General features: G+C 52.8%; 1 protein-coding gene across 1 annotated transcript in view; it reads left to right on the top strand.

Annotated features, from left to right (window-relative positions):
• The first annotated feature begins 313 nt into the window (after positions 1–313).
• Positions 314–25,345, top strand: part of ZCCHC24 (zinc finger CCHC-type containing 24) — a 60,991-nt gene continuing 35,959 nt past the window's right edge. Inside the window, exons 1-2 of the mRNA XM_082719892.1 lie at positions 314–749; positions 13,137–13,337. Of these exons, the coding sequence (XP_082576018.1) occupies positions 504–749; positions 13,137–13,337 (447 nt within the window). The 5' untranslated portion in view covers positions 314–503. The remainder of the gene's footprint in view (positions 750–13,136; positions 13,338–25,345) is intronic.

Below are 25,345 nucleotides of genomic sequence, written 5' to 3'. Positions count from 1 at the left end.
GGTGGGGTAGGGCCTGGAAGGGGCCCGCCCATGGGCGGGCCAGCAGACTGCGGCAAGCACAGATGAGCCCTAATTCCTCGCTCTCCCCGCCCCACTACTCCATATTCAATGAGACGACCAATGGCAGGCGAGTACAGTGTATAAGGGGCGTGGTCCATTTGGAGCCCGCCCCGGGAGCGGCTGCCGAAGGGGTCAGCACTGAGGCAGATAGCGGATCGCCGGGCGGGGCGGGGCGGGCGGCGCGGAGGGGGCGGGCCCAAAAGTTTCCTGCCCAACTTTCGCTGCCTCCTTCCTCCGCCCGCGCGCGCTGCGGCTACAGTCGGGGGGAGGCGGCGGCGGCGGCGGCGGCTGCGGGCAGAGCGCAGTGCTCGCGGCACTGGGCGATCGCCGTCGGGGCTCGGGCGGTGGGCAGTGGGCGCAGGCTCCCCGGTGCCCGCCCCTCCGCTGCGGGGGAGGGGGGCGCAAGCGGGCGGCCGGGGAGGGGCCGGCACCGCCGCCGCAAAATGAGCCTGCTGTCGGCCATCGACACGAGCGCCGCTTCGGTGTACCAGCCCGCCCAGCTACTCAACTGGGTCTACCTGTCGCTGCAGGACACGCACCAGGCGAGCGCCTTCGATGCCTTTCGGCCCGAACCGCCCGCAGGCGCCGCGCCCCCAGAACTGGCCTTCGGAAAGGGCCGCCCGGAGCAGCTGGGCTCGCCCCTGCACTCCAGCTATCTCAACAGCTTCTTCCAGCTGCAGCGCGGAGAGGTGGGTGCCCCCGCGCGCCCCCGCCCTCCGTCGACCGCGCGGGGCCTTTTCCTATCCGCCTGACTCTTCCTGGCCTGGCCCGGCCCGGCTCGGTATTGCCCGGCCCTGCTTGGCTTGGCTTCGTTCAGCTCTGCCAAACTCGCCACCCGATGTCCCCGGGGCGTCGGGAGCGCGTCACCTCCCGGCTGAGCCCGGCTCCCAGCAGCTCAGGCGCGGGCGGGGCCCTCTTGCTCCCTCTCCCAGCTTGGAGCGCCCTGTTGAAGGGAACTGGGGGGAGCCCGGGCTGGGCGGGGGGCTCCGGATTCTCTCCAGACAGCCCGGGCGCGGCCAGGGCGGAGAGCCCCTTCCAAGTGTCCTTCCCACGCCCAGCCCCATCCCCCTCTTGGCCACCGCTCGCTGGGACCGGGAGTGCAGATTCTGCTCTGAGCTTCTCTGCAGGGGCCTGAAATCTTTTCTCCTCCGACCTCGGTGGTGGCTGACCCAAAGGGCACCCTGGAGAGCAGGGCTTTTCCTGCTGTTCTTACACAGGGACCCCCAGATATATCCTCCAGCTGCTTGCCCTCCCCCAGCCACATAGGAAGTGGTTTTTGAGGGCTTGACCCCACAGACTGTGCTGTCCCCCGCCCTCCCAGACTGGAAGGAAATGAAAGGGAAATCCTCTTGAGCTCTTGGGAGGGGGGCTAGCCTGGGGGAGAGGTTTCAGCTGCCCAGTGCCTTCTCCAGAAACCTGGGCTGGCTGCTTTGCAAAGTCTGCCTGTTGGGTGGATTCGGTTACAAAGTGGAAGGGGCAGCGTGTCTTCCCCGCCAGATAAATACAGAGATTGCCAGGACCTCCCAGCCCCTTTTCAGAGGTCTTCTCCAGAGCTTTCCTAGATACCACTCCTCTCTCCTTTCAGCTGGACTCCTCCTCCTCCTCCCCTCCCATCCACTCTGGTCTCTTTTGGGAATTGCAGATACCCTTCTGTGGCCTTCACTCATCTGTCTTCTGGCAGCTCCCCCTGCAAGTGTGCAGGGGGAAGGGGTGGAGGAGAGGACACGCTTGAAGGTTCGTTTTCCTTCTGGGCCTGAGCATGGCATTTGGTTTAGGAGACTCAGAGTCCTGAATGAGTCAGGGACAAGGGCCTGTGAAAGTGCGAGTGTGCTAGGATGAGAGGGGAAAGGCAGAGGGTTTCCCTTTCTGGTCCCATAATGTGTTCAACTCTGCCAGAGGAGGATGTGGACATAAAATGCTGACCTGAGGCGTAGAAGTGGGTCAGTACCGCGTGAGCTGAGAGAAGGACTGGTTGACCTGTGTTGGGTCTGTTGGGCATAGCGCAGGGAGATGGGTCTGAAGAGCCACCCTTTGGGGCCAAGTGAAAGCATTTGTCTACCAAAGCTCTTTGTAAACTGTAAAGCACTCTCTCCACGGGAGGAGTTATTCTTGGCTGGGAATCCTCTCTCTTATAAGAGACTTGCCACCTCTTCAGGGAACTGGCTCCAATGACGGGCAACTGGAGTACAGGTTCTGGGTGTTTCCTCACTACCTGGGTCTTTTTAGTTGTTACCTTACCAAACATTTGTTGAGTTCTGTGTGTGCCCTTGGGGAAGCAGGGACAGATCAGTGAGGGCCCCAGATGAAATACAGACAAGATTGTTAGTTACAACGTGAGTGGTAGGTAGTTTCGTGCAGGTGCTGTGGGAATCCCAAGGAGGACAGTGATCATGACGCATGTGACCATGAACTCTCTCACCCCTCACGGGTCGAGTGGGGCAGGGTGTCCCTAAACATCCTCTACTAGCCTCCTCCAGTTCCTACCCAATGGTTGCCTTCTTCCCTGAATGGGGGTTTCTGCTGAGAGGCTTGGAAGTTTGGAGCCATCCAAAGTCTTCTGTAGGAGTAGGAAGTGGTGACTTCTTTTGGAAATGTCTAACATTTCCATGAGATCTCATTTGGATCTCAGTGAAACCTGTTTCTGGTCACTTTGCTGCTGCTGACCCCAGCTTCCCTTGTGAGGAGGGCCAGTGTAAAAGAAGCTGATAAAGGTTATGCAGAACAATGGTAGAAGGAAGTCTCTTATGACCTGACTTTGGGAGAATGCCTTGTCTCTGCCTTGGCCTCAGTTTACACATTCGTTGAATTTAGTCTCTGCTGCCCCTTAGGATGGGATTTGAGAGATACGTACGCAAGCAGACAGGCTGAGCTGGGGGAGGTAAGAGGGGCTTCTCCTACGCTGACAGACCAGTGGCTTCTTGGAGGGACTGGAGGGCTGTGCTGGCTGACTTCCGGATGGCTTTCTGGGCTCTCAACTCACTCACTCTCACCCCTCACCCACTTCGCCTCCTAAAGCCTCTTGGAGCCCCAGCTGTGCTCCTGGGCTTTCCTGCGTCCAGGGCTTAGCCAGTGACCTAATATGGCTCCGAAATAGCAACTGGCTGAGAAGGCATGAAAAAATACCCCCCACCTGAATGCCACCGAGGGGCTGGTTGGAGAAGCAAATCATGTGTGGGCCGGAGGGGACTCTGTGAAGGGACTCAGGGACTCAGGAGCATCGCCATTCTCTACAAGGCCTGGCAGGCCTGGTGGCAGTGCCTGCGGATGTGACTTGCATGCTGACCGCTGACCACGGCCTGTCTGCGCGGGTCCCGGTGCCAAGAGCCCACCCCCTCCCGCACCACCCCTAGGCTGCTCCCACCACAATAGCAAAACACCATGAATGCAGCTGGGATTTGGGCGGGGGGGTTGAGGACATGGGGGCACAGAAGCCCATTGTGCCCCTGGAACCTCAGCTCTGGAAGCTGAAGATAAGCCAAGGGTTCTGAGTGGAACACTGGCCCCAGGAGCAGAAAGATGGCAGAGTCTGTGTACGAGGGCAGGAGCGACACCCGGAGGTGTCTTGGACGCCCATGGGGGCTCTTCAGCTTCTCAGCTGGTGGTAAAGGTGCCAGGCCAAAGCAGGCACAGACATTTTGTGCAGTTTTTTAAAGGCCTCGGTCTAGAATATGCGCCCTGGGAGCTTTAGTTTCAACCCCCTATCTGTGGCAACAACTACATGTCTTTGAAGAGAGACTCCGGGGGCTCTTGGCTGAGCCCCTTTGCTCTCCTCTTAGGTACCAAGGAAGGCTGCTCTTAGAGGGAGTGGGGGCTTGGGTGGTGTGGGGGTCTTCCCTGCCAAGATTAGCTTGGAATTTGAGTTCACAGCAGTGTAGGAGCTGTGGGACTCCACCTCCAGAACAGGAGACATACCCCTCATTGTGAGAATGAGAATTAGCTCTTGGGCCCCTCAGAGGGATGTCCAGAAGCCGTCCTGCGTTGTGCCTGTACTCCCTCAAGAGGACTATGGCTGTCCCACTCCAGGTCAGAGTCTGAGGGCGGCCGTTATCTTTCCCTCTTCCTCCAGGGATAGACAGACATGGCTTTACAGTGAAACCATGGTTTGTGGAGGCTGGGGGAAGGGCTTTGGGGTCAAATCTGTCTGGAAAGCAAAAGACTGTCCTTCCCTTGGAGACACACAATGCCCCCACCCCCGCAACCCCCAGCACTGTGAAGGCTCTGAGAAGTCCCGCAGCATAGAAACGTATTTCCCTCTCGTCAGCCCCACATTTCCATCAGTATTTGACCAGAGAATGTTTTTGGCATAAAATGTTTGACAGTGTTCTTCTGAACATCTCCAGGCCCAGGGACGGCTCCGTTAAGGCACATCTCTTCTAACCCTTAGGACATTCTTCCAGGAGCTGTTGACTCAAGCCCTCTCCCCAGCCCCACCCTGATCCTGGCGCTCTCAACCCCAGCACTGCAGACCTCCTCGTCTTTGCGGCGCTAGCCTGTCCACTGAAGGCAGCAGGGATATCCCGAGGCTTTATGCACAGGGTTTAAGCCCTTCTGCAGAGAGGGCTATTAGACCCTTCGAGGCGCCACTTAGGTGTCCTGCTTTCAAGGGCCCCTGGGTGTTGACAGTCCTGTGAAGGTTTTGTGTGTCACCTGTGCTGCCCACAGGTGCAGGTGAGCCCAGGCTACCTGACCAGGGCGCAGGTGCAGACGAAGCCCCAGCCTGTGTGAGGATGGAGGTTTGCCTCAGTGGGGCTGAGAGTGAGCTTTCGGGGCTGGAGTTCATTCCTAGCAACTTTCGTGGTCTGTGTGTGTTGGTGGGAAGGGGGCAGCTCCAGGTCCCAGGAGGGATGGGCCTTCCAGACCAGCAGAGCCTGGGAGTCTGCCTGGCCCCTTTGGCCAGCCCTGGGAAGCTGAGCTCTGACTCAGACAAGGAGGGCCATCACTCGAGGGCCTGTAGGCTGAGGTGGCCCTATCCTCCCTCCGTCAAAGTAAGTTGACTGGGCAGGCCTGGACTCAGAGGGGAGGCCACACCTTGTGGACCTTCTGAGTCAGGTGGGAGGGAAGAAAGCAGGCAGGGTTAGTAATCTGTAATGAGCTGTGGCAGTGAGCCAGGCTCTGTCAGCACCTAAAGGGGCTCCTTGCAGAGAAGGCAGCCCCGAGTCATGGTCCTTTACTCTTGGGCAGTGCTTTCTTCTTGGCATCTCTTTCTTCATCTCTTTCTAGAAGAGAAAGCAGGCCTGGCAAGGCACCCTCAGCGAGTCGGTGGCCGGGCTACATGCAGAATGCCTCCATATTCCAGCTAGAATTGGCTCTGTGGCTCACTGTGCTGGCTGTCGCCTGGATTGTTCTCGGGGCCCCAGTGCAAGGCAGGCAATCCCCAGGAACGTTCTTTCAAGCTCTGGGGCCTCTGATGTGTTGCCCCCCAATCTCAGACCTTTTGAGGAGTGGTAGGCACTGGTCCATTCATCACGGGTCCCGGCCGTCGCACTGTGTCCCTACCTCAGTCGTACCCATGGCTCCAGCCCCTCCCCAGAGACAGGGCGTGGGGCTCCCTGGGATGGAAGTCCAAGGATGGCCTGGCTTGGGGGAGTCAGAGGATGGGCATGAGCACTTGCTGGCACTTTTCTCTCATGGCACAGTCATTGTGCAGTGTCCCCATTGTCCAGGTGGGGAAACTAAGGCTCTTCAAGAAGAGGATGATACAGTCAGGGCATCAGTGGCAGGACTCGGGCTCCAGCCGAGGTCTCAGGAGGCTTGGTCTGGGCCGTGTGGCTGTGGGTGTGCTGGAGCATCATCTTTTTTTTTTTTTTTTAAAAAGATTTCATTTATTTATTTGACAGAGAGAGATCACAAGTAGGCAGAGAAGCAGGCAGAGAGAGGGAGGAAGCAGGCTCCCTGCTAAGCAGAGAGCCCGATGCGGGACTCGATCCCAGGACCCTGAGATCATGACCTGAGCCGAAGGCAGCGGCTTAACCCACTGAGCCACCCAGGCGCCCATGGAGCATCATCTTTTATTCTGTCCTCTATACTGTAAAGCTTCGAGAAGGCACTAAGCTTTGAACTGACTGCTGCTTGCACCTCAAATGCTCTTGCCTGCCCTCAAGAACTGACAGATTCCAACTTCTATCTGGCATGAGAGGCCGCCCCTTCTCCGAGAGGCCTTCCCCAGCTGCCCCGGGGAAGCTCACCTCCTTCCAGTGTCCGCAGGCTGTGGCAGAAGAGCGGGACGTGCTTCCGGTGAGGCATGTCGTAGCATTTGCTTCTGTGGACGAGCATCCGCTGTATGTGGGTCTGTCTACATTGTCAGCATGCAGAGAGTGGGAATCCTGTCTTTTTCCACCGGCTGTTGTTGGTCAGGGCCTGGGACTGACCAGTGTTCAGGTACTAAGTGGTTAGGTAGACGGGTGACTTGTGACACCATGAATGATCTCCTCAGCCCCTCTCTCTCTCTTCTTAAAAAAAGATTTTAGGGGCGCCTGGGTGGCTCAGTGGGTTAAGCCGCTGCTTTCAGCTCAGGTCATGATCTCGGGGTCCTGGGATCGAGTCCCGCATCGGGCTCTCTGCTCAGCAGGGAGCCTGCTTCCTCCTCTCTCTCTCTGCCTCTCTGCCTACTTGTCATCTCTGTCTGTCAAATAAATAAATAAGTAATCTTTAAAAAAAAAAAAAAAAAGATTCTTTAAAAAAAAAAAAAAAGATTTTATTTATTTATTTGACAGAGAGATAGAGAGCGAACATAAGCAGGGAGAGCAGCAGAGGGAGAGGGAGAAACAGGCTCCCCACTGAGCAGGGAGCCCGAAGTGGGGCTCCATCCCAGGACCCCGGGATCGTGACCTGAGCTGAAGGCAGCCAGTTAACTGACTGAGCCACCCAGGGGCTCCCTCCTCAGCTTCTTATCTCCTGTTTTATCTCACTGGCAAAATGTTTATGGATTGCTTGATTGGAAAAAAGCTGACTTGGGAGATGGAAAAGCCCTGTCCCTCCAGGTGTTCCAGCAGCAACTTAGGTATGCTCATGGTTCTCGACTCTGGACCTCTTCGAGAAGCTGAATATCACCAGAGTTCTTCTCAGCGCTCATGCACAGAGCAGAGGCATCCATGCACACACTGACACACACCTTCCCCGTTATTTCAACTTGCTCCTGACACCCCGCCGTGTCAACAACAGATCCAAACCGAGGCCACCTGCCATAGGGGCAGCAGACCTCAGTGGTACCCTTGGACTGGCTGAATATTGGGGTCCCTTTCAGCCCTTAGGTTATCAAATTCGTGCTTTCTGCTTTCATTCCATGACTACGTTCTAGAGCGAGAGGCAGCTGGTCCCCAGTGCTTATGCTCTAGCTGGGTGGAGGGCATACGGCTGGACAATGTGGGCACCTGTCGGGTGAGCCGTGAGCTGGGCAGGACCTGGAGGGATGGAGTCTGGAGGGAGGCTCACCCTAGGACTTCTCTGTGTGTCCTGCCACCACTGTGCTCCTCCCTCTCTGGGTCTTCTCCTCATTTCTCTCTCCCCATTCCCCCCCACCTCCAAAAGGCACACAGACTGCTTATTTAAGTTAGAATCTCTCATTGAGCTCCAGCTGTGTATGGGGAACTGTGTTTGAATGGGCCTCTAGAAGGCTGTGGAGCCTTTGGGCATTCTTGGGCGAGGGGTTGCTGCCTCTGGTGATGGCTAGCCCTGCTACCTTCCTGGCCTACAGGTCAGCTTCCTGGCCCGCAGGAACCAAGCTGCTCTCTGACCACACCTGAGAAATCTTTAGTCAAGGTGTGAGTTCACTTTCCCATCAGCCAATGCGTGGTCTCCTCTCCCCGAGGGCAGTACACATCCACCTGTTCCTAGGGATGGGGTAGGGGTGTGACTCTCGGGACTGGAGCCCCAGACAGACCCTAGGGGTAGAAGAAGTGCAGATCCCCTTGGAGAATGGGTGGAGCCATTTGGGAAATGAATGGTTTCTTGTGTTAAAGAGAAGGGTGTGGGTGCGTATGTGTGTGCACGTGTGTGTGCATGTGTCCGTGTGTCTGGAAGGGGGTGCGGGGTGACATTTTGGGATGAGAAAGCAGTTGTCCAGCTGATGAAAGAAGAGCTGGGAACTAGGATTGGAGAGTCCCCCCCACCCCCCACATGCGCCCTTCAGAGCCTTCTCTGGCCTCGGGTTTCGGGCAAGACTCAGCCTTTGCTCCGGTCAATTTCCTCAAACGCTCCCCTTCTCATGGCCTTGCGCACTGCCGTGTCCTTCTCTGTGGGTGTTTCCACCTCTGCCAGCTGTCTCTCCTCTCTTCTCTGCACTGGTTTCCTCTCCCTAGAGCAGGCTTCTCTGCACTTGCCCTAACCTCTGTCTGCCTCCCTCCCTCTGGACCCTCTTCTCATCCTGGGAGGGCCAACAGTGTGTGGCAGTTTGAGTCAGCCCTGGAAGTCTTGGCCTGCACACTCCAGGTCCCTCTACAGAACCCCCAGCCCGAGGACCCAGACCCCTCATGCAGCACAGAGAAGGTGGTGCCTCATCTTGCCAGGGCCGAGGGGCTTGGTGATATGAAGTCAAAGGCCCAAGGGAGAGTGGTCCACCCCTGTGTTCTCCTTTGGCTCCCCTTACTGTAGGAGAAGCCAAGCCTGGAGGCCATGTGGGAGATGAAATGTAACAGGCCGGCTGATCTGGGTGTCAGTCTCTGCTTAGCCACATGCTGGCTGTTTTACCTTGGGCAAGTTACTCAGCCTTTCTGAGCCCCAGTTTCCAGCTCTGTAAAATGGAGCCAATAATGCCCATCCAAATAGTGTTCTTGCAAGTATTAAAAGACTAGGAAAGAGAAAGGATCCAGTGACGTCTAAGACACAAGCAGGATGAGAATAGATTTCAGCATCTTCCCCTCTAACTTTCCCCAACAGCCAAGCCAGAGACTCCGAGACGTTCCAGGAATGGGCGGGAGTCCAATGCTCCGTCCCCCAGATATGGTATGAGGATCCCACACTTCCTGCCAGCTGCTGAGAGTGGGGAGGAGGGAGAGGTGGTCTCTTCCTTTAGTCTGGTGATTTGGGCCCAGTGGCTTCCATCCACCACAGTAGTGGGGCTGCCCTCAACCAGTGTCCAGAGCGGCTTAATCTGGGGTGAGAGTGCCTTCTACTTCGTCTGTGGCTACTCAGAGACCCCCCCCCCCAACCTGAATCTTTGAGGTGTTAGGGCATTCACTGCCTCATCTGTTGGGTAGGGTTCTCAGACCCTTCTCTGCCTTTGATGATTTGTACCTGGGACAGTGGCAGGTATGAGGGATGGCAGAAACAGTCTGGGCTGTGGGGGTGACGGAATGTTGCAGAATTTTTGCCTTTTGATATGTCCAGCCCTGTGGGGAAATGAAGAGGCTTCAGAGCTCCTTCAGTCAAGGGCAGCAGAGTCACGGCGTGATCCCCACCCAGCCTAGCCCTGACAGACAAGGCTATGGCCATGAGGTCCAGGAGGCCCCTGGAGGAGGCAGGGGCATCTGAGGTCTGAGTAAGAGGAAGGGATGGGTTCAAGGCCACACCACCAGAGGTATGACCAGATCGAGAGCCACGTCCTGGAGGAGGTTGGATGGACACAGGGCACCCTGGGGGGACAGCCAGTGTAGAACTAGAGGGGGAAGAGCAGGTGCCCCGTGGGACACCAGGAGGAGAAGCACGGCCGTTAGGGAGTTCGGGGCTCCCTGATGAAGGGCCACTCCTGCTGGGCCTCACCTTCCAGCTATAGGCAGCAGGACTCGGAAAGGAGGTGCCCAGAGTGACCGAGTGCCCTCCGCATGTTGGGCTCTGGGGTGGTCTTTCAGTAGCTGGTGTCTGGACCCTAAGAAAGCGAGACTGCGAAGGTCATCCATGTTGCCTTCCTTCCCTGTTCCGGGTTCAGTTTACAAACGGGAAGCCCGAGGCCAGGCCTGCCTCCGCAGCCAGAGGGGCCGGAACACGGTGTGTCCTGGCCTCTGTGCTGACCCATCCCCGCAGGCCGGCCGGGGAAAGGTCTGAGAGCAGCTTGCCTTTCACCTCCATGGCTGGAGCTCCTTGGGGCTTGCGAGAGGAAACAGTTTGCTGCCCCACCCGCTCTCTTAGCCAGCTGGCAAGCAGGACTCATGGCCCTCGGGCCTGGCTGTGTGCCCTGGTCTGTGCCCTGGGCCCCTCTGGGCCTCAGTTTCTCCATCTGGAATGTGCAAGCAGTTGGGTCAGCTATTCTGCTCCTTCCTTTCCACTTGAAGGTGGTGTCATCTTAAATTGAGGCTGGGGGAAGGGAGCTGGAGCCACCAGGAGGGACAGGCCAGAGCACCCGAGGGAGGGGGGCAGAAGCGGTGAATAGGAGAGCTCTGACCTCGCTTCTCTTCCCGGAGCTGCTCGTAGGACCCTCGTGAGGTGGGGGGTGCCGGTGTCCAGCTGCTGGGGAGAGGACAGCCTGCTCGGAGGGCTCTGGCTGCCCAGGGATGCCCGAGGGGTCACCCGTGGGCAGGGCAGTGTGGCCACAAGGCAGGGGAGAGGCTGTTCAGGGTGTAATTAATGCACTTTTTGGCACCCACCAGACTTCCCCTTCCTCTTGACAGTTTGCTGCCAAAACAGTCCCAATTCCTGTGAACTTGCTTAAATCTTATCCAGAAAAAAAAAAAAAAAAAGAAGAAGAAGAAGAAGAAAAAAGAAAAGAGAGAACGGGGGGAAAAAATGAAGAGGGCTGTTATTTGTGAAATTGCATTTCCCGGCCATGAGGGTGAGTCACACCATTTGGAGTTGGGAGTTTCTTTTCTGGATGAACTTTTCTCCAGGAGGCTGTGGTGGTGCTGCCCTCCCTCAGGCCTGTTTGGGTGAGGAGAAGCTTCCACTCAAGCTAAGGAGAGACCTGGGTGTTTGGAAAGGCCAGGTAGAGCTGGGCCCTCTGGACAGACTGCCCTGGGGAGCTTGAACGTGCAGATCTGGGCTGGGGGAAGTGGGAGCGGAGAGTTAGTGCGTCAGGGGGAGACAGTTTCGGTTTAGAGCGATGTAAAAGTACTGGAAGGGGGTGGTGGTGGTTGGTGGTCGCAAAGTCATGGGCATGTACTTAGTGCCACGGAACCGTACGCTAAAAACCAGAACTAAAATGGTCGATTCTCTGTAATGAATTTCTTACCACATTAAAGCTGTAGGCTCCAGGCTCTCGGTGCCAGGTGACTACTTTGGTAGGTAGGTAGGTCTGAGGTGGGGCCAAGAAAACTGTATTGGTTCAGTTTCTCAAGGTGCTCAGTACAAAGTTGGACACACTGCCTCATCTGTAAAATGGGACCACAGGTTGTGGTGAGCGTCGGCTGTCTTAATAAGTGTACAGCTTCCAGCCCCTGGGACACTGTAATTGCTCAGTAGATGGGACTGGGATCAAATCCTGTGGACACTGGACCCCTCTCCACACCTCTTGTCCAGAACCGTTGGTTTTCCAGAACCATCTCGCACACCTCCGGGTATGGGAGACCCTCTGCCTCTCAGGATGGACCATTCTCTCGGCTCATCTGAGAGCTGGATAATCACCCTCACAGTGAAGGCAAGGTGTGGTATTTTGCACTGGTCCTGGGTTTCATGATAGCCCTGGGCAGTGGTAGAGCAGAGGTGGTCCTCAGGAGCCTTTGAGTCCCATGCCCAGACATCATAGGCTGGTTGACTGGGTGTTCAGCCTGGATGCTTTTTAGACGTGGTCACTGCATCTTTTTTCCTAGGCTCCAGTCTAAACCTATAGGAGCAGGAACCACGGCCCAGAGAGGGAAAGGACTGGCCCCAGGCCACAGAGCAGGGTGTCCAGGGAGCCAAGAAGAGTGGTGGTTTGCAGATGGTGAGGATTGTATCCTCTAGGAGGGAATGCCAGGCTCCCAGAGATGGAACAAGTGGGGAGGCTGAGGTATACATGTGTGAGGGGTGGCATCTGTCCTGGTTTGGGGAGGGGTGCCTGATCTCCAGGGGCCTGCTCTCCACTCCCTTCCCTCCCTGCCCACACGGAAGGAGGGACTGTGCCCACTCTGAGCCTCCATCTGCCCTGTCTTCGTAAGGGAGACTGAGGCTACCTCTCCTCAGGGGCCGTCTTCCTCTAGCGGCCTGGAGACTTCCAGGAACAAGGCTGTCTTCCCATTAGACCCAAGGCTCCCCAAGGTCTGTGGTTCCCTCCTGGAATCCTTAAGCACCTTAAGCGGGGACCAGAGGATGCCCAGGCCCCATGCCCAGGTTTGTCGTTGACCCTCCTGGAGGAGCTGCCTCTTTACAGCCTTGGCCTTGCCCCAGGAAAAGGGGACCATGGCTGTTCCCTGCCAACCTCACCACAGGCCCCACCTTTGCTAAATTCCAGTGTGCCTGGCTGCCCAGAGCCCGTGACTCCTATAAATAGAGGCTGTATACACCAGGAGGGGGCCTGGGCCGCGTCTGCTTTGAAGCCAGGCAAGACATCTGGTTCCTGTCAGCTGGAGGTGGGAGAGGTGGGCCACTTCCTCCTGGGCTCACAGAGGGCAGGCCTGGGCCAGCCTCGGGGCTCCCCGGACACAGTCTGCACAGGCCTCATGCCACAGGAGACCAGGCAGAGTGTGGAACCTCAGTCTTCTCTTCTGTACAATGGAAACAATCCTGTACGCTGATGCCCCTCTTTCTTGTAAGATGGGGAAACTGAGTCAGCTGAGCAATAAGTGACTTGTTTAAAACACTAGTAAATGGCAAAGCCCCAGATCCAATAGTTTGCTTTCTGCTATGCTTGCTTACCTCCTGGGAATGTGTAAAGAACTAATGAGAACCGTCCTCCTCCTCCTCACTTCTTACTGAGTGGTTCCTCAGTGCCAGATGGGAGATGCAGTGACCTCACTTGAGCCTCCTAGAAACCCTAGGAGGTGGCTCTCATTACTTCTGTTTTCCAGACAGGGCCCCGGGGGCCCAGAGCCGCTCACTGGCTTGCCTGTGGATGCACAGCAGGAGTTGGGATATGAACTGGGGCTCTAGGGGGCCAGAGCTCCCGGGCAGCTAGAGAGTGTGCATTCACAAGTGTGCGTGTATGTGCCCGTGGACAGGTGCCCATGAGGCCATAGCTGCAAACAAGCGTGCCCAGGCCCGGGGAGCCCTCACATCTCTGTCCCTCCTCCCAGGCACTGAGCAGCAGCGTGTACAAGAGCGCCTCGCCCTACGGCTCCCTCAACAACATCGCCGATGGCCTCAGCTCCCTCACTGAGCACTTCTCAGACCTGACCCTCACCTCTGAGACCCGCAAGCCCAGCAAGCGGCCCCCACCCAACTACCTGTGCCACCTGTGCTTCAACAAAGGACACTACATCAAGGACTGCCCCCAGGTAAGGCGCCCCGCTTCTCTGGTTAGAACAGGCTGAGCGGGCCCCCCCTCCCTCCTCCCCCACCTTCCCACCCCCAGGGCCCCTTTCATCAACAAGTGGCCCTGTGCCCTCTGGTCTCCACCTTCTCCTCCCCTCTGGTATTTCTGAGGCACTGGCTGGCATGGATGGGACAGAGCCCCAGCCTGGGCCTGCCCTGGCTAGTGAGCAATCTGGGTGAGGGCCCCCAAATGAGGTTCCGGGCCTTCCCGTCTCCGCCAGTCTTCCTGCCAGGGTGGGTCCTGTTACAGTGGGGCAGGACGGGGGCCAGCAGCCTCCTCGCAGCTCTCCCGAGAGAGACCCCATCTCCTCACACTCACAGGGAAAGAATGCAGGCTCTGGGCCAGGAATCCAGATGTGCACCCCCTCCCCCAGACCCCACCTCTCCCTCCTCCGCAGCAGTGTTTCCTCAGTCTCCTGCCTGTAACGGGGGAGGGGAGAGGGCCTTGCCCCTGACTTTGTGCCCCCCACAGGGTAGGTCTGGGTGAAGGCCTCCGGCACTGCAGGCTGGGCCTCTCTCTCAGCGTGGGAAGGGGGCCAGGCGATGGAGAATGTGGGGAGCAGCCCCATCTCCCCCCCCCCCCCCAGTGCTTCTCTGTGATGGGCTGGGGCTCCTGGGGGCAGGTCCCACTTGCAGAATGACTCCTGACTCTGGCCAGCTGGGCTCTGGCAGCCTGGGGAGAGAGGGGAAAGTCATTTCCAATACAGTACGAGATGGATCCGTGATTCTTTTCCCTATTGTTTTTTCAAAATTTCTAATGTTTTCGTAATGTGTATTTTTTGCTTCCATTTTACATATGTAATGGAAATGGGATCTTGGAAACTCAGAAAATCCATGTAGTCTTACCCACCAGATGGGGGGAGCCCAGGGTGTGGCTGGGTGGGGCGGGGTGCCTCCAGACACTTGGAGGCCAAGATGTGCTTGCTGCTTGTGGCTCTTTTCAGCAATAGCTGTGCCGTGCTTTAGGTCCTCACTGTGTGAAGTATGGCCAGGATAGCTGCCTGGGGGCTTGTCAGAAAGGCAGTCTGAGGCCCAGCCTGTAATTGCATTTTAGTAGAAGTCCCACATATACCTGTGTATACCGGTGATCTCAGCCTCCCCCAACCCTTGGTTAAGGGAAGCCCACCCCTGACCCTGAGTGGGGGAGCTGGCCTACTGATGGCTGTTCTCCAGACCCCACACTCCGCCCTCAGTATACGCAGGAAGCCAGGGGCCCTTGGGATGAGGAGGTCCCAGCACAGGGTAAGACATCCTACCCCTCCCAGGGGTTCTCCAGACGGGATGAGGTGCAAGCAGGCGACTCAGGATCCCATTGGTCCTCAAGGATGTGCCCCCAGCCCACCCTGGCAGCAGCCCCTTGCACCTTCCCCAGCTGAGCCTCTCCGAGGGGACTTTCAGTCACTTACCATACCTTGGAAACTTCCCTCATTATCTCCTGCCTGCAGCCTGGGCTCACAATTAGCCGACGTGTCAAGTCTCTCATTAGCCTTTCGTTAAGTGATGCTTTGAGTGAGTCAAGCACTCACACGGGATCATTGAGCCAGTCTGTGGAGGTGCTGGAATTTCAACCCCGGCCAGCAGGTGACATTCAGACACCAACAGGGGCCCCTAGGGCTCCGAGGAGGTGGGCCGTGCTGAGCTGGAGGTCTGGGAAAGCTTCCAGGAGAAGGAGAACTTGAGGGGGCTTGGCTGGTTGTTGGAAGAAGGGTGAGCAGTATCCAAAAGCAAGGGATGTTGAGGCAGCTAGTGGAGGGACAGTGAAGGCGTCCGGGTGAGTGTGTGTGCATGGCCAGCCCTCTCTTTAGAGGGGCCAGGGCTCTCCTAAAAGTGGGGACAGAGGGTCCCTGACCTCAGTGCCTCTTGACTTCTAGCATTGTGCAAACCATGGTTCTTCCTTTATATTCTTTTATATGGATACATAGAGAGTGCACTCGTGCAGGGCTCTTACCTCTTCTGCAGAAGAAATACTGGCCCATTTTACAGGTGAAGAAACAGAGTCTCAGAGACCTGAAGTGCTGGGGAGAGGGCAGAGTGTCTATGAGAGCCCGAGGCTTGGGACCTCAGTCCTCTTTGCTTTCTTGAGCATCCATACCAATCCAGGCTGAGACGCCCATGAACTCTGGGGCCTCAGTTTCCCTCTCGAGCTGGTAGAGGCCCTCTTCAAGCTCTACCTCAAACCTGATTCTATCGGAGACTCCTGCAGGCCCAAGGACCTCCTCTACTAGTCATGAGAGTTTCATCATCTGTGAAACAAAGCTAATGAGAGTACCAACACAGAGTAACGTTGTGAGGGTCCAAGGAAGTAATGCATGGAAAGTACTTAACACAGTGTCTGGCATACAGTAAGCACTTAATAAATGTTGGCTAGCATTTTATTTTTTCCTCCTTTGGGTAACGATGGGGAGTGTGCCTATGTGGCAAGGTACTAGAGATTTTGGCAGGCTGGAATTTATTAGATGTTCTCCACCCTCACCTGACCACAAACTCCAGGGGCAGGTGCTGGGCTGGATTCATCTCTGTATTCCCCTGCTGGACCAAGATACCACACACAGCAGGCGCTCAGTGTAAGCCTTCTGGAATGAAGGAATGGGCAGACAAGGCTTTTATAAGCCTGGAAACCTCTGTTTCAAATGAAATTTTATGAGCTCAGTGTATAGAATATTTAAAAGTGGAGTGGGAGTGCTTGTTTTGGAAACACCTTTAGTGAGACAGAATCCACATACCATATAATTGACCCATTTAAAGTGTAGAAGTCAGTGACTTTTAGTATATGCAGAGCTGCTCAACCATTACCACGACCTATTATAGAATAGATTTTAAAAAGATTTTATTTATTGAAGCAGTCTCTACACCCCATGTGGGGCTTGAACTCATGACCCTGAGATCAAGAGTTACATGTTCTACTGACTGAGCCAGCCAAGTGCCCCAATTGTAGAACACTTTTATCACCTCAAAGAGAAACCTCATACGCTTTAGCTGTCACTACCCCCTGGCTCCTCAACTCCTAGTAACCCGTAATCTACTTTCTATCTCTATACATCTGCCTGTTCTGGACATCTCATATAGATAGAATCATATAATATGTGGTCTTTTGTCACTGTTTTTTTTCACTTAGTATATTGCTCTCAAGGTTCATGCACATAGTAGCATTTATCAGTTCCATGATTTGGGAAGTGTTCTGTCCTGTACTATTTTCTATAAGAATTTGTGAAGAATTAATATTAATTCTTCTTTAGGGGCACTTGGGTGGCTCAGTCTCTTGAGAATCTGCCTTTGGCTCAGGTCATGATCCCAGGGTCCTGGGATCAAGTTCCACATAGGGCTTCCTGCTCAGTGGGGGAGCCTGCTTGCTTCTCCCTCTGCCTCCCTCACGCGCTCTCTCTCTCTCTCTCAAATAAATAAATAAAACCTTTACAAAATTTCTTCTTTAAATGTTTAGTAGAATTCACTCATGAAGCCATGTGAATTGGGGCTTTCTTTTGTGGGTAGATTCAGATTTTCTATTTCTTCTAGAGTTAGTTTCTGTAGTTTGTGTGTTTTGTAGAATTTGTCTGTTTCATCTAAGTTATCAAATTTAGTGGCATAGAGTTGTTTGTAATAGTCTCTTACGATCATTTTCGTTTCTGTAAGGTCAGTTATAATGTCCCCCTTTTTTCTTTCTGATTCTTATAACTTGAGTCTTCTTTCTTTTTTCCCTTGGTCAATCTAGCTAAAGGTTTGTCCATTTTGTTGAACTTTTCAAAGGAATAACTTTTGGTTTAGTTGACTTCCTGTACTGTTTTTCTGTTCTCTGTTACATTAATTTCCACTCAAATATTTTAAAAATTATGGTAAAATATATGGAACATAAAACTTACCATCTTAATTATTCTTACATGTATAATTCAGTGGTATTAAGAACAGTTGACCTTTCAACCACATCGGTTTGAATATATACATGGATTTTTTTTTTGGTGAATACAATACAGTACAATAACTATTTTCTCTTCTTCATGATTTTCTTAATAGCATTCTCCTTTCTCTAGCAAGCTTTATTTATATAGTCTAGAATACATGTAACATGCAAAAGTAACATGGGTTACTCGACTATTTAAGTTATCGGTAAGGCTGTTAGTAGTTAAGTTTTGGGGGAGTCGAGAGTTACACACTAATTTTTTTTAAAACAGCACTTTTTTCTTCTTCTTCTTCTTCTTCTTCTTCTTCTTCTTCTTCTTCTTTTTTTTTTTAAGATTTTATTTATTTATTTGACAGAGAGAGATTACATGTAGGCAGAGAGGCAGGCAGAGAGAGAGAGGAGGAAGCAGGCTCCCTGCTGAGCAGAGAGCCCGATGTGGGACTCGATCCCAGAACTCTGGGATCATGACCTGAGCTGAAGGCAGCGGCTTAACCCACTGAGCCACCCAGGTGCCCCTTCTTCTTCTTTTTTTTTTTAAAGATTTTATTTATTTATTTGACAGAGAGAGATCACAAGTAGGCAGAGAGGCAGGCAGAGAAGAGGCAGGCTCCCCGCGGAGCAGAGAGCCCAAAGTGGGACTTGATCCCAGGACCCGAGATCACGACCTGAGCTGAAGGCAGAGACTTAACCACTGAGCCACCCAGGCACACTACACACTGATTTTTGACTGCTCCAGGGCTTGGCACCTCAGCCTCCACATGGTTCAAGGGTCAACTGTACATTCAGAGTGTTGGACAGCCATCACTATCCACCACCAACCATCACCATCCATCCACCTGTGGAACTCTCTTTTTTTGTGTGAAACTCTGTACCCATTAAGCAACAACCCCCTTACCTCTCCCAGCCCCTGGCAATTACCATTCTACTTTCTGTTGCTATGAATTTCATTACTCTAAGGACCCTGTAGAAGTGGAATTACATAGTATTTGTCATTTTGTGATTGGCTTATTTCACTTAGCATTATGTCCTCAAGGTTCGTTCATGTTGTAACAAGTTTCAAAAGTTCCTTTCTTTTTTAAGGCCAAGTAATATTCCTCTGTGTGTGTGTGTGTGTGTGTGTGTGTAGACCACATTTTGTTAATCTAATTACCCGTCAATGGACAACTGGATTGCTTCCACCTTTTGGCTATTGTGAACACCACTGCTATGAACATGGGTGTGCAGATAGCTCTTTGAGTCTCTGCTTTCAATTCTTCATTCTAATCTTTATCGTTTCCTTCCCTCAGCTTGTTTTAGGTTTAGTTTGCTCTTCTTCATCAAAATTTCTCAAGATGGAAAGTTAGGTTAATGGTTCTACATCTTTCTTCTATTTTTAATATAGATATTCACAGGTATACATTTTCCTCTGAATTGCATCTTATAATTGTGTGTGTTGTCTCTTCCCATTCATTCATCACAGAGTATTTTCTGATTTACCTTATGGCTTCTTCTGTGACCCATTGGTTATTTAGAAGTGTGTTGTTTCATATCCACATATTTGTGAGTTTCCCAAATGTGTTTTAAAAATGATTTCTCCTTTCATTCCACTTTGTATTATTTTAGCACTTCTAAGTTTGTTGTGGTTTGTTTCATAGCATTTGGGCTGTCCTTGAGGATGGTTCATGGGCACTTGAGAAGAATGAATTCTGCTGTGGTTGAAGGTTCTGTAGGTGTCTGTTGGTTCACAGTGTTGTTGGTGTCTTCTGTCCCCTTGTTGATGTTCTGTCTCATTCTTCTAATCATTGTTATAAGTGTAGGAGTGTTGAAATATCTATTATTGTTCAATTAACTATTTTTTCTTCGATTCTGCTAATTTTTGCTACATGTATTTTGATACTCCTTTGTGAGCTACATCGATGTTTAACTGTTTTATTTTCTAATGAATTGGTCCTTTTATTGTTCTAAGGTGTCCCCATTTACCTCTAGTAACATTTTGGTTTGTTTGTTTTAAAATCTAATTAGTCTGATACTAATATAGCTGGCTTCCTTATGGTTACTATGTACACGATAGGTCTTTGTTCACTTTACTTTCAGTCTATTCATATCTTTAGGTCTAAATTGTGTATCCTGTAGGAAGCATGCAGTTGGATCTTAGTTCACTTTCTATTCACATTAACAAGCCCTGCCTTTTGTTTGGATTGTTTTATCCATTCATATTATTGCTAATGCTTTTATTAATGCTCATTTGATATATGCAATTATTGATACAGTTGAATTTAGTTCTGCTGTTTCACTTTTTGTTTTCTGAATTACTCATGTCTTTTTTTTTTGTTCCTCTGTTCCTCCTGTACTGCTTTCTTTTGCATTAAGTGATACTTTTCTAATGTGACATTTTGATTTCTTTAATGATTTTTTTTCTACTTTTTAAAAGCTATTTCCTTAGTAGCTGCCCTGGGGCTTATTTTACATATCTTAACATGTAAAATCTGCTTCAGATTTATACTGACTTAATTCCAATGAGATCTAGAAATGCGACTCCTTTATGGCTCTGTTCTGTTTTCCTGATTTTGGGGGCATTATCGTTATACGTATTATATCTTTGTATGTTGCAAATTCAACAATACTTATAATCATTACTTTGTGTAATTTTATGTGTCTCAGAGAAGCTGGAAGAAGAAAAGAGAGCAATTATATGCCCATAACTTTTGACATCTTAGCCCTTTTATTTCCAGCTTGTTGCTCTCTTCATTTGTTCCTGTGGACTCAAGTGACCACCTGGCATCATTTCCTTAACCCAAGACAGGTTTGCTTCTACCTCCCTCTTCTGTGCTGTTATTGGCAAATATCTTACATTTCCAAATGTTATAGGACCAGATAGTACAGTTACATATGTACTGTTTCATGCACTTGCTTTTTAAACCAGCTGAAAGAAGAAAGGAAAAGAAAAATTCATTTGTGCTATCTTTTATAATTACATAACCACCTTCTCAGAGCTCCTTATTTTCTTCATGTGTATTTGCATTATGTCTGGGGTCACTTGCTTTCAGCCTGAAGAACTTCCTTTAGCATTTCTTGAAAGGTTGGTGTGCCAGCAATGAAATCCTGTGTTTTTGTTTATCTGGGAATGTCTTTATCTCATTTTCATTTCTTAAAGACAGCTTTGCAGGGTATAGAATTCTTGGCTAATGCGCCCCCCCCCCAACTTTGAGCACATTGAATTTTACCCCTTGCCCTCTGGCTACCATCATATCTGATGAGAAGTCAGTTATTAATATTGTTGCAATTCCATTGTGAAGGATGTGTCCTTTTTCTCTTGCTGCTTGCAGCAGCATTTTCTCCTTGTTTTACTTTCTGCAGTTAATACGATGTGTCTATTTGTGGATCTCATTGTGTTTATCCTAATTGGACTTTGTTGAGATGCTTGGATGTGTTAATTAAGATTTTTTATTGGATTTGGGAAGTTTTCAACCATTATTTCTTCAAATATTTTTTCTGCTCCTCTCTCTCCTCTCCTTTTGTAGAATGATTTTTCAGTGGTCTAAGTGCTTTTAAAATCTTAAATCTAACTGGGGGTAGAATGGAACCCTAGGCATTCACTGCCAACAGCCTGAACAGTGGCACCCAGGAGCCAGGAGACACTCTGCAGCCCCCAGTGCAGTCAGGAAGGCCGAGGAAGGTTGGGGCTGCCGGCTTTGGCGGCAGCAAGAATGCCCGCTGGGTGTGAGAGAGGCATGGTTGCTCTCTTCAGGGCTCACCTCCAGGCTTACCTGTGCATCTCACATTGGCTTCTGTGCCCCAGCGTGGCAGGCTGTGAAGACCCAAGTGGCAGTGTTCCATTCTGAGCCAGGTGCACTTGAGCCTGCATGGGTATGGGGGTTTGTTGTGGGGGCTTGGCATGGTGCCACCTCTGTGCCCGGGAAGCACAATCTGTCCAGGACAGAGCTGGGCCTAGAACGTACTACGGAGTGTACAGGAGCCCTGTACTCTGTTAAATGATTCTTTTTCAAACTTAAGGGTGGAGAGAAATGTCCAGAGTTCAGTCATTGGACTGATGGGGTTTCTCATAGGTCCTGAGAGCAGTAAGAGGGGGATTGGGCACTACAGGAAGACTGGGAGCCCCCTGAAGCAGAGGCAGAAGGTGGTGGAAACCAATTACAAATGATGCAGAGGGCAGCCCCTCTTTGTGGGGTGAGGAGGTGCCTGGGCCAAAGTCCATCTCCAGCCAATGTCAGCACTGGCCCTAGAAGGTCCAGGAGCCAAGAATGTCTACCATTCAGTTCTTGAAAACCCCGTATCTGCAGCTGTTGAGTTCTAGGGTAATAATAATATTAATAACAGTGATACTAGTCTGTACACACTGAATTGACCTCTGAGCTAGGTATGAAATATGCATTAACTTATTTAATTTTCTCAAAAACTCTATCAGATCAATTTCCAGATGATAAAACTGAGGCCTAGAGAAGTTAAGTGACTTGCCTAAGGTCATGTAGTTAGAAAACAGCAAAGATAGAATTGGAATGTAGGCCTTCCTCATTCCAGAGCCTATGCTTTTTATTTTTTATTTATTTTTTTAAGAGAGAGATGGGCTGAGGAGGGGCAGAAGAAGAGGGAGAGAGAATCTCAAGCAGATTCCCACTGAGCATGGAGCCCGACTTGGGGCTCAATCTCATGACCCTGAGACCAAGACCTGAGCCTAAATCAGATGTTCCACCGACTGAGCCATGCAAGCATCCCCAGAGCCCATATTTTAAAAATTAGGTTCTGTGATCTGCCTTCACATCCAGACCTGGATCTCCCTGTCATTCTCAGGAAGTCAGTGTTCTTTATTTTTTTACTTTATTTTAAAATTTTTTAGATATTTAAATTCAAGTTAGTTCACATACAGTGTATTAATCGTTTTCAGAATGTCAGGGTTCTTTCTTTCTTTCTTTACTTTTAGTCAGGGTTCTTTATAAAGATGGGTTCCTGGAAATGAGGAGGGATGAGGATGATGTGGGTAGGGGCCATAGCAGACCCGGCCTGGCCAAGCTGTTGTGTCTGGAAGATTGGAGCCCTGGCCCAGCCCCAGGGTGCTGTGGCTCCTCGTGCAGTCAGGAAGGCCGGGGTGGGCTGGGGCAGCGAGAATGCCAACTGGCCGTGAGAGAGACACAGTTGCTCTCTGCAGGGCCCACCTGCAGGCTCACCTGTGCATCTCACGTTGGCTTCTGCACCCCAGCGTGACAGGCTGTGAAGACCTGAGTGGCAGCGTTCTGTTCTGAGCCAGCTGCACTTGAGCCTGCGTGGGTATGGGGTTTCGTGGTGGGTGCTATCTCTGTGCCCAGGATGTACAGTCTGTCCAGGACAGAGCTGGGCCCAGGACACGCTAGGCTCCCAACCCTCTCGGAGCTCCTCCTGTGTACCAGGCCAATGCTCTGTAAGGCCCCAACCCTGTTCTCAGTGGGGTAGATAGAAACACTGCGGGCTGTTCAGGGTGGCCAGGCTCTGGTTGAGGTTCGTAGCAAAGGACTGCCTTGGCCTGGGGCTTCATGTGAAGCCTCCAAGAGGAGGAGTCTAGAACTGGGGTGGGAAAGGCTTCCAAGCTTGCGTGTAAATAATGAGGGTATGCTTTCCGGGAAGCGCGAGCCCTTGGCCGTGGCTGGCGTGCGGGGTGCCTGAGGGGAGGAGGGGAGGTGTGGCCCCAGCAGGTGGTGAAGGGCCCGTGTGCCAAGCTGCACAAACTTGGCCTTTATCTGGAGGGCAGGGGGAAGCCATCCAAGGATTTAGGTGACATGCTCTGATTGGCATTTTGAAAACTCACACTGGTGGCAGGTCGGAGGCCAGGCCGGAGGAGGCAAGACTGCAAACAAAACCGGTCCAGTAATGCGGACGGGTGATAAGACCAGACATTGGGCAAGGGAGGGTGAGCAGAGGTTGGAGGTAAGGGGACAAATTCTAGGCACTGTAAGAAGGTACCATTTCTGGGGCATGGCGACCCCTCTGGGCCGCCTTTCCTCATCGCTAAAATGTATCTGGGATTTAGGGTCCGTGCCCTGATGGTCCACTCAGTGTGTCTGTAAGGAGGAAGCTGGGGTGTGGATGAGGGCAGGACATCCAGGACGGGCGTCCTTGCCCTAAGGCCTCTGTTCACCCTTCATGGCGGCTAGGCCCAGCCACACTCAGGCGCTGAGCTGGGAGCAGACATTCTCCAAGCTCTCAGGCTCTGTCACTCCCTGGACGTTCTCGGTGGTGGTGGGGAGGGGGCTGCTTATATCCTTGAGGGAGGTCTGAGGGGTGTCATCGCCTGTGCCTCCTGTGTCCAGTGAAGGACCGGGCACTGTGATGGGTCTGGGGAGGGCCTGAGCCCAGGGGAGCTGCCGTTCCTGAGTCAGCATGCCCAGGGCTGCTAATGAAATCCAGATGTCAGACAGAAAACAATCATCGCCCCCACCCATCTGGCAGCTCGGGTTACTTGGAGATTGCAAAAGAAGAAGAAAAATAGAGCAGGGAGAGAATGGATCCTAGAACAGCTGAAACCTTAGAGGTGGCATGTAAATAGTTTCAGGGTCTTGCTCGGATGAGGGATGGGAGGCAAGGGAAGAGCAAAGGCTGGCCCAGGCTCCCTTCTTCCCCACCCCAATCTCTATAGCCCCTGGACCTTAGCCCTTGGATCGCTCCCCAGTCCAGAGCAGGCTGGGGTCTCTGTGGGGCTCTGTGACCACTAGGCCTTGTCCAACCCTTTCCTGGGGGTTCCAGCCCCCCATTCCTGCCCTGACCTCACTGCAGGCTTGGGTTTCCTCTGGGGCCAGAGGGGCTGGAACTGGGGGGGGGGGTGGTGGGGGGTGGGCAGAGAGGGACTGAGGGCATGCAGAATTTTCCCTGCAGAACCCTGGGCTCAGGATCCTTGATTAGTTAAGAGCCATCGGTGTGCTGGTGGGGACACTGAGGTTTGCTCACAGTCCCAGGCCAGGGCTTCATGTTAGGAAGGATCCATAGAGTGCGGAAGGAAGAAGGAGGGGAGAAGAGGGAAGGAAGGGAGGGAGGGAAGGTGGGAAGACAAACAGCGTCATTATGTGACTCCAGCAAGGAAGGGCCGGCCCAGGGCTGGCGGCCTGCGTGTGTACGCAGTCCTTCCGCAGGGTTCCTCCGGACCCTGGGGCTGGCTGCCTGGCCAAGGGGCCTGGGCTGTGATGTCCCGCACTTGGCTCAGGACCTGGAATGTCTCAAGCGTTCAGGGAATGTTAGCCGGGATGGGTGTTGACGGGGGGTGGAGGGCCTCCAGATCGGCGTATAGGTGCTGAGGCTGGAGAAGGACCCCAGAGCCAGTGCGGCCGCCTCTTCTGAGACTCCGTCTTTGGGGCGGGGTAGTTCTGAGTACAGACCCTGATGCCCACCCTCCTGGGATTGACCCCGGTCCTGGGATGTATTAGCTGCGTGTCTTTGGCAAAATTAATGGAATGTCCCTGGGCCTTAGTTTCCTCCTGTGTAAGACGGCGATCGTGGGATGTTATGAGGATACATGCATTACCTCATCTGTACTGTTTAACAGGGAGCCTGGCACCTCGTACACACGCCAAGGGGGATTTTTTTTTTTAATGACCATCATTCCTGTTATGCTCAGCTGGTCGGACTGTTTTAAGACATTCTAGAAGTCTGAGACAGTGCTTCAGGGCTGTGGGCTTATCAGAGGGGGCCTGGTCCTCCCACCCCACCCTGGTTCCAGGCAGAAGGGGCTGCCTCTGGGACGGGCCAGAAAGGTGCAGAGGAGCCTTGGGATGGGGGCAGAGGGACCTCTTTGGCAGGGGTCCTAAGGCAGGAAGGTAGGGACTGGGTCCTGGAGGCTCCATTTTGCCCAAGTGGGTGCTCCAGGAGGAGGGTGCTAGGCATGGAGGGAAGATGCCCAGTGCCTCCTCTGGGCTGTTAGCTCCCCTCTGGCCCAGGCCGAGGGATGGCCCAGCCAAGTGCTGGCCCTGGCACAAACAAGTGGGAGCAGCTGCGGTTGTGGGGGGAGGCAGGGCGCAGGGCGTGGGGGCTCCTTGGGCAGCCACTTGTCCATCCTTCCTGCTGTCCCGGGCCTGGCAGGAAAGAGCCCGAGAGGGCCAGTTTCACATCCTCAGCTGC

Source organism: Mustela nivalis, assembly GCF_964662115.1.
Source record: "Mustela nivalis genome assembly, chromosome: 2".
NCBI lineage: Eukaryota > Metazoa > Chordata > Mammalia > Carnivora > Mustelidae > Mustela > Mustela nivalis.
This window is presented reverse-complemented; position numbering and strand designations above follow the sequence as displayed.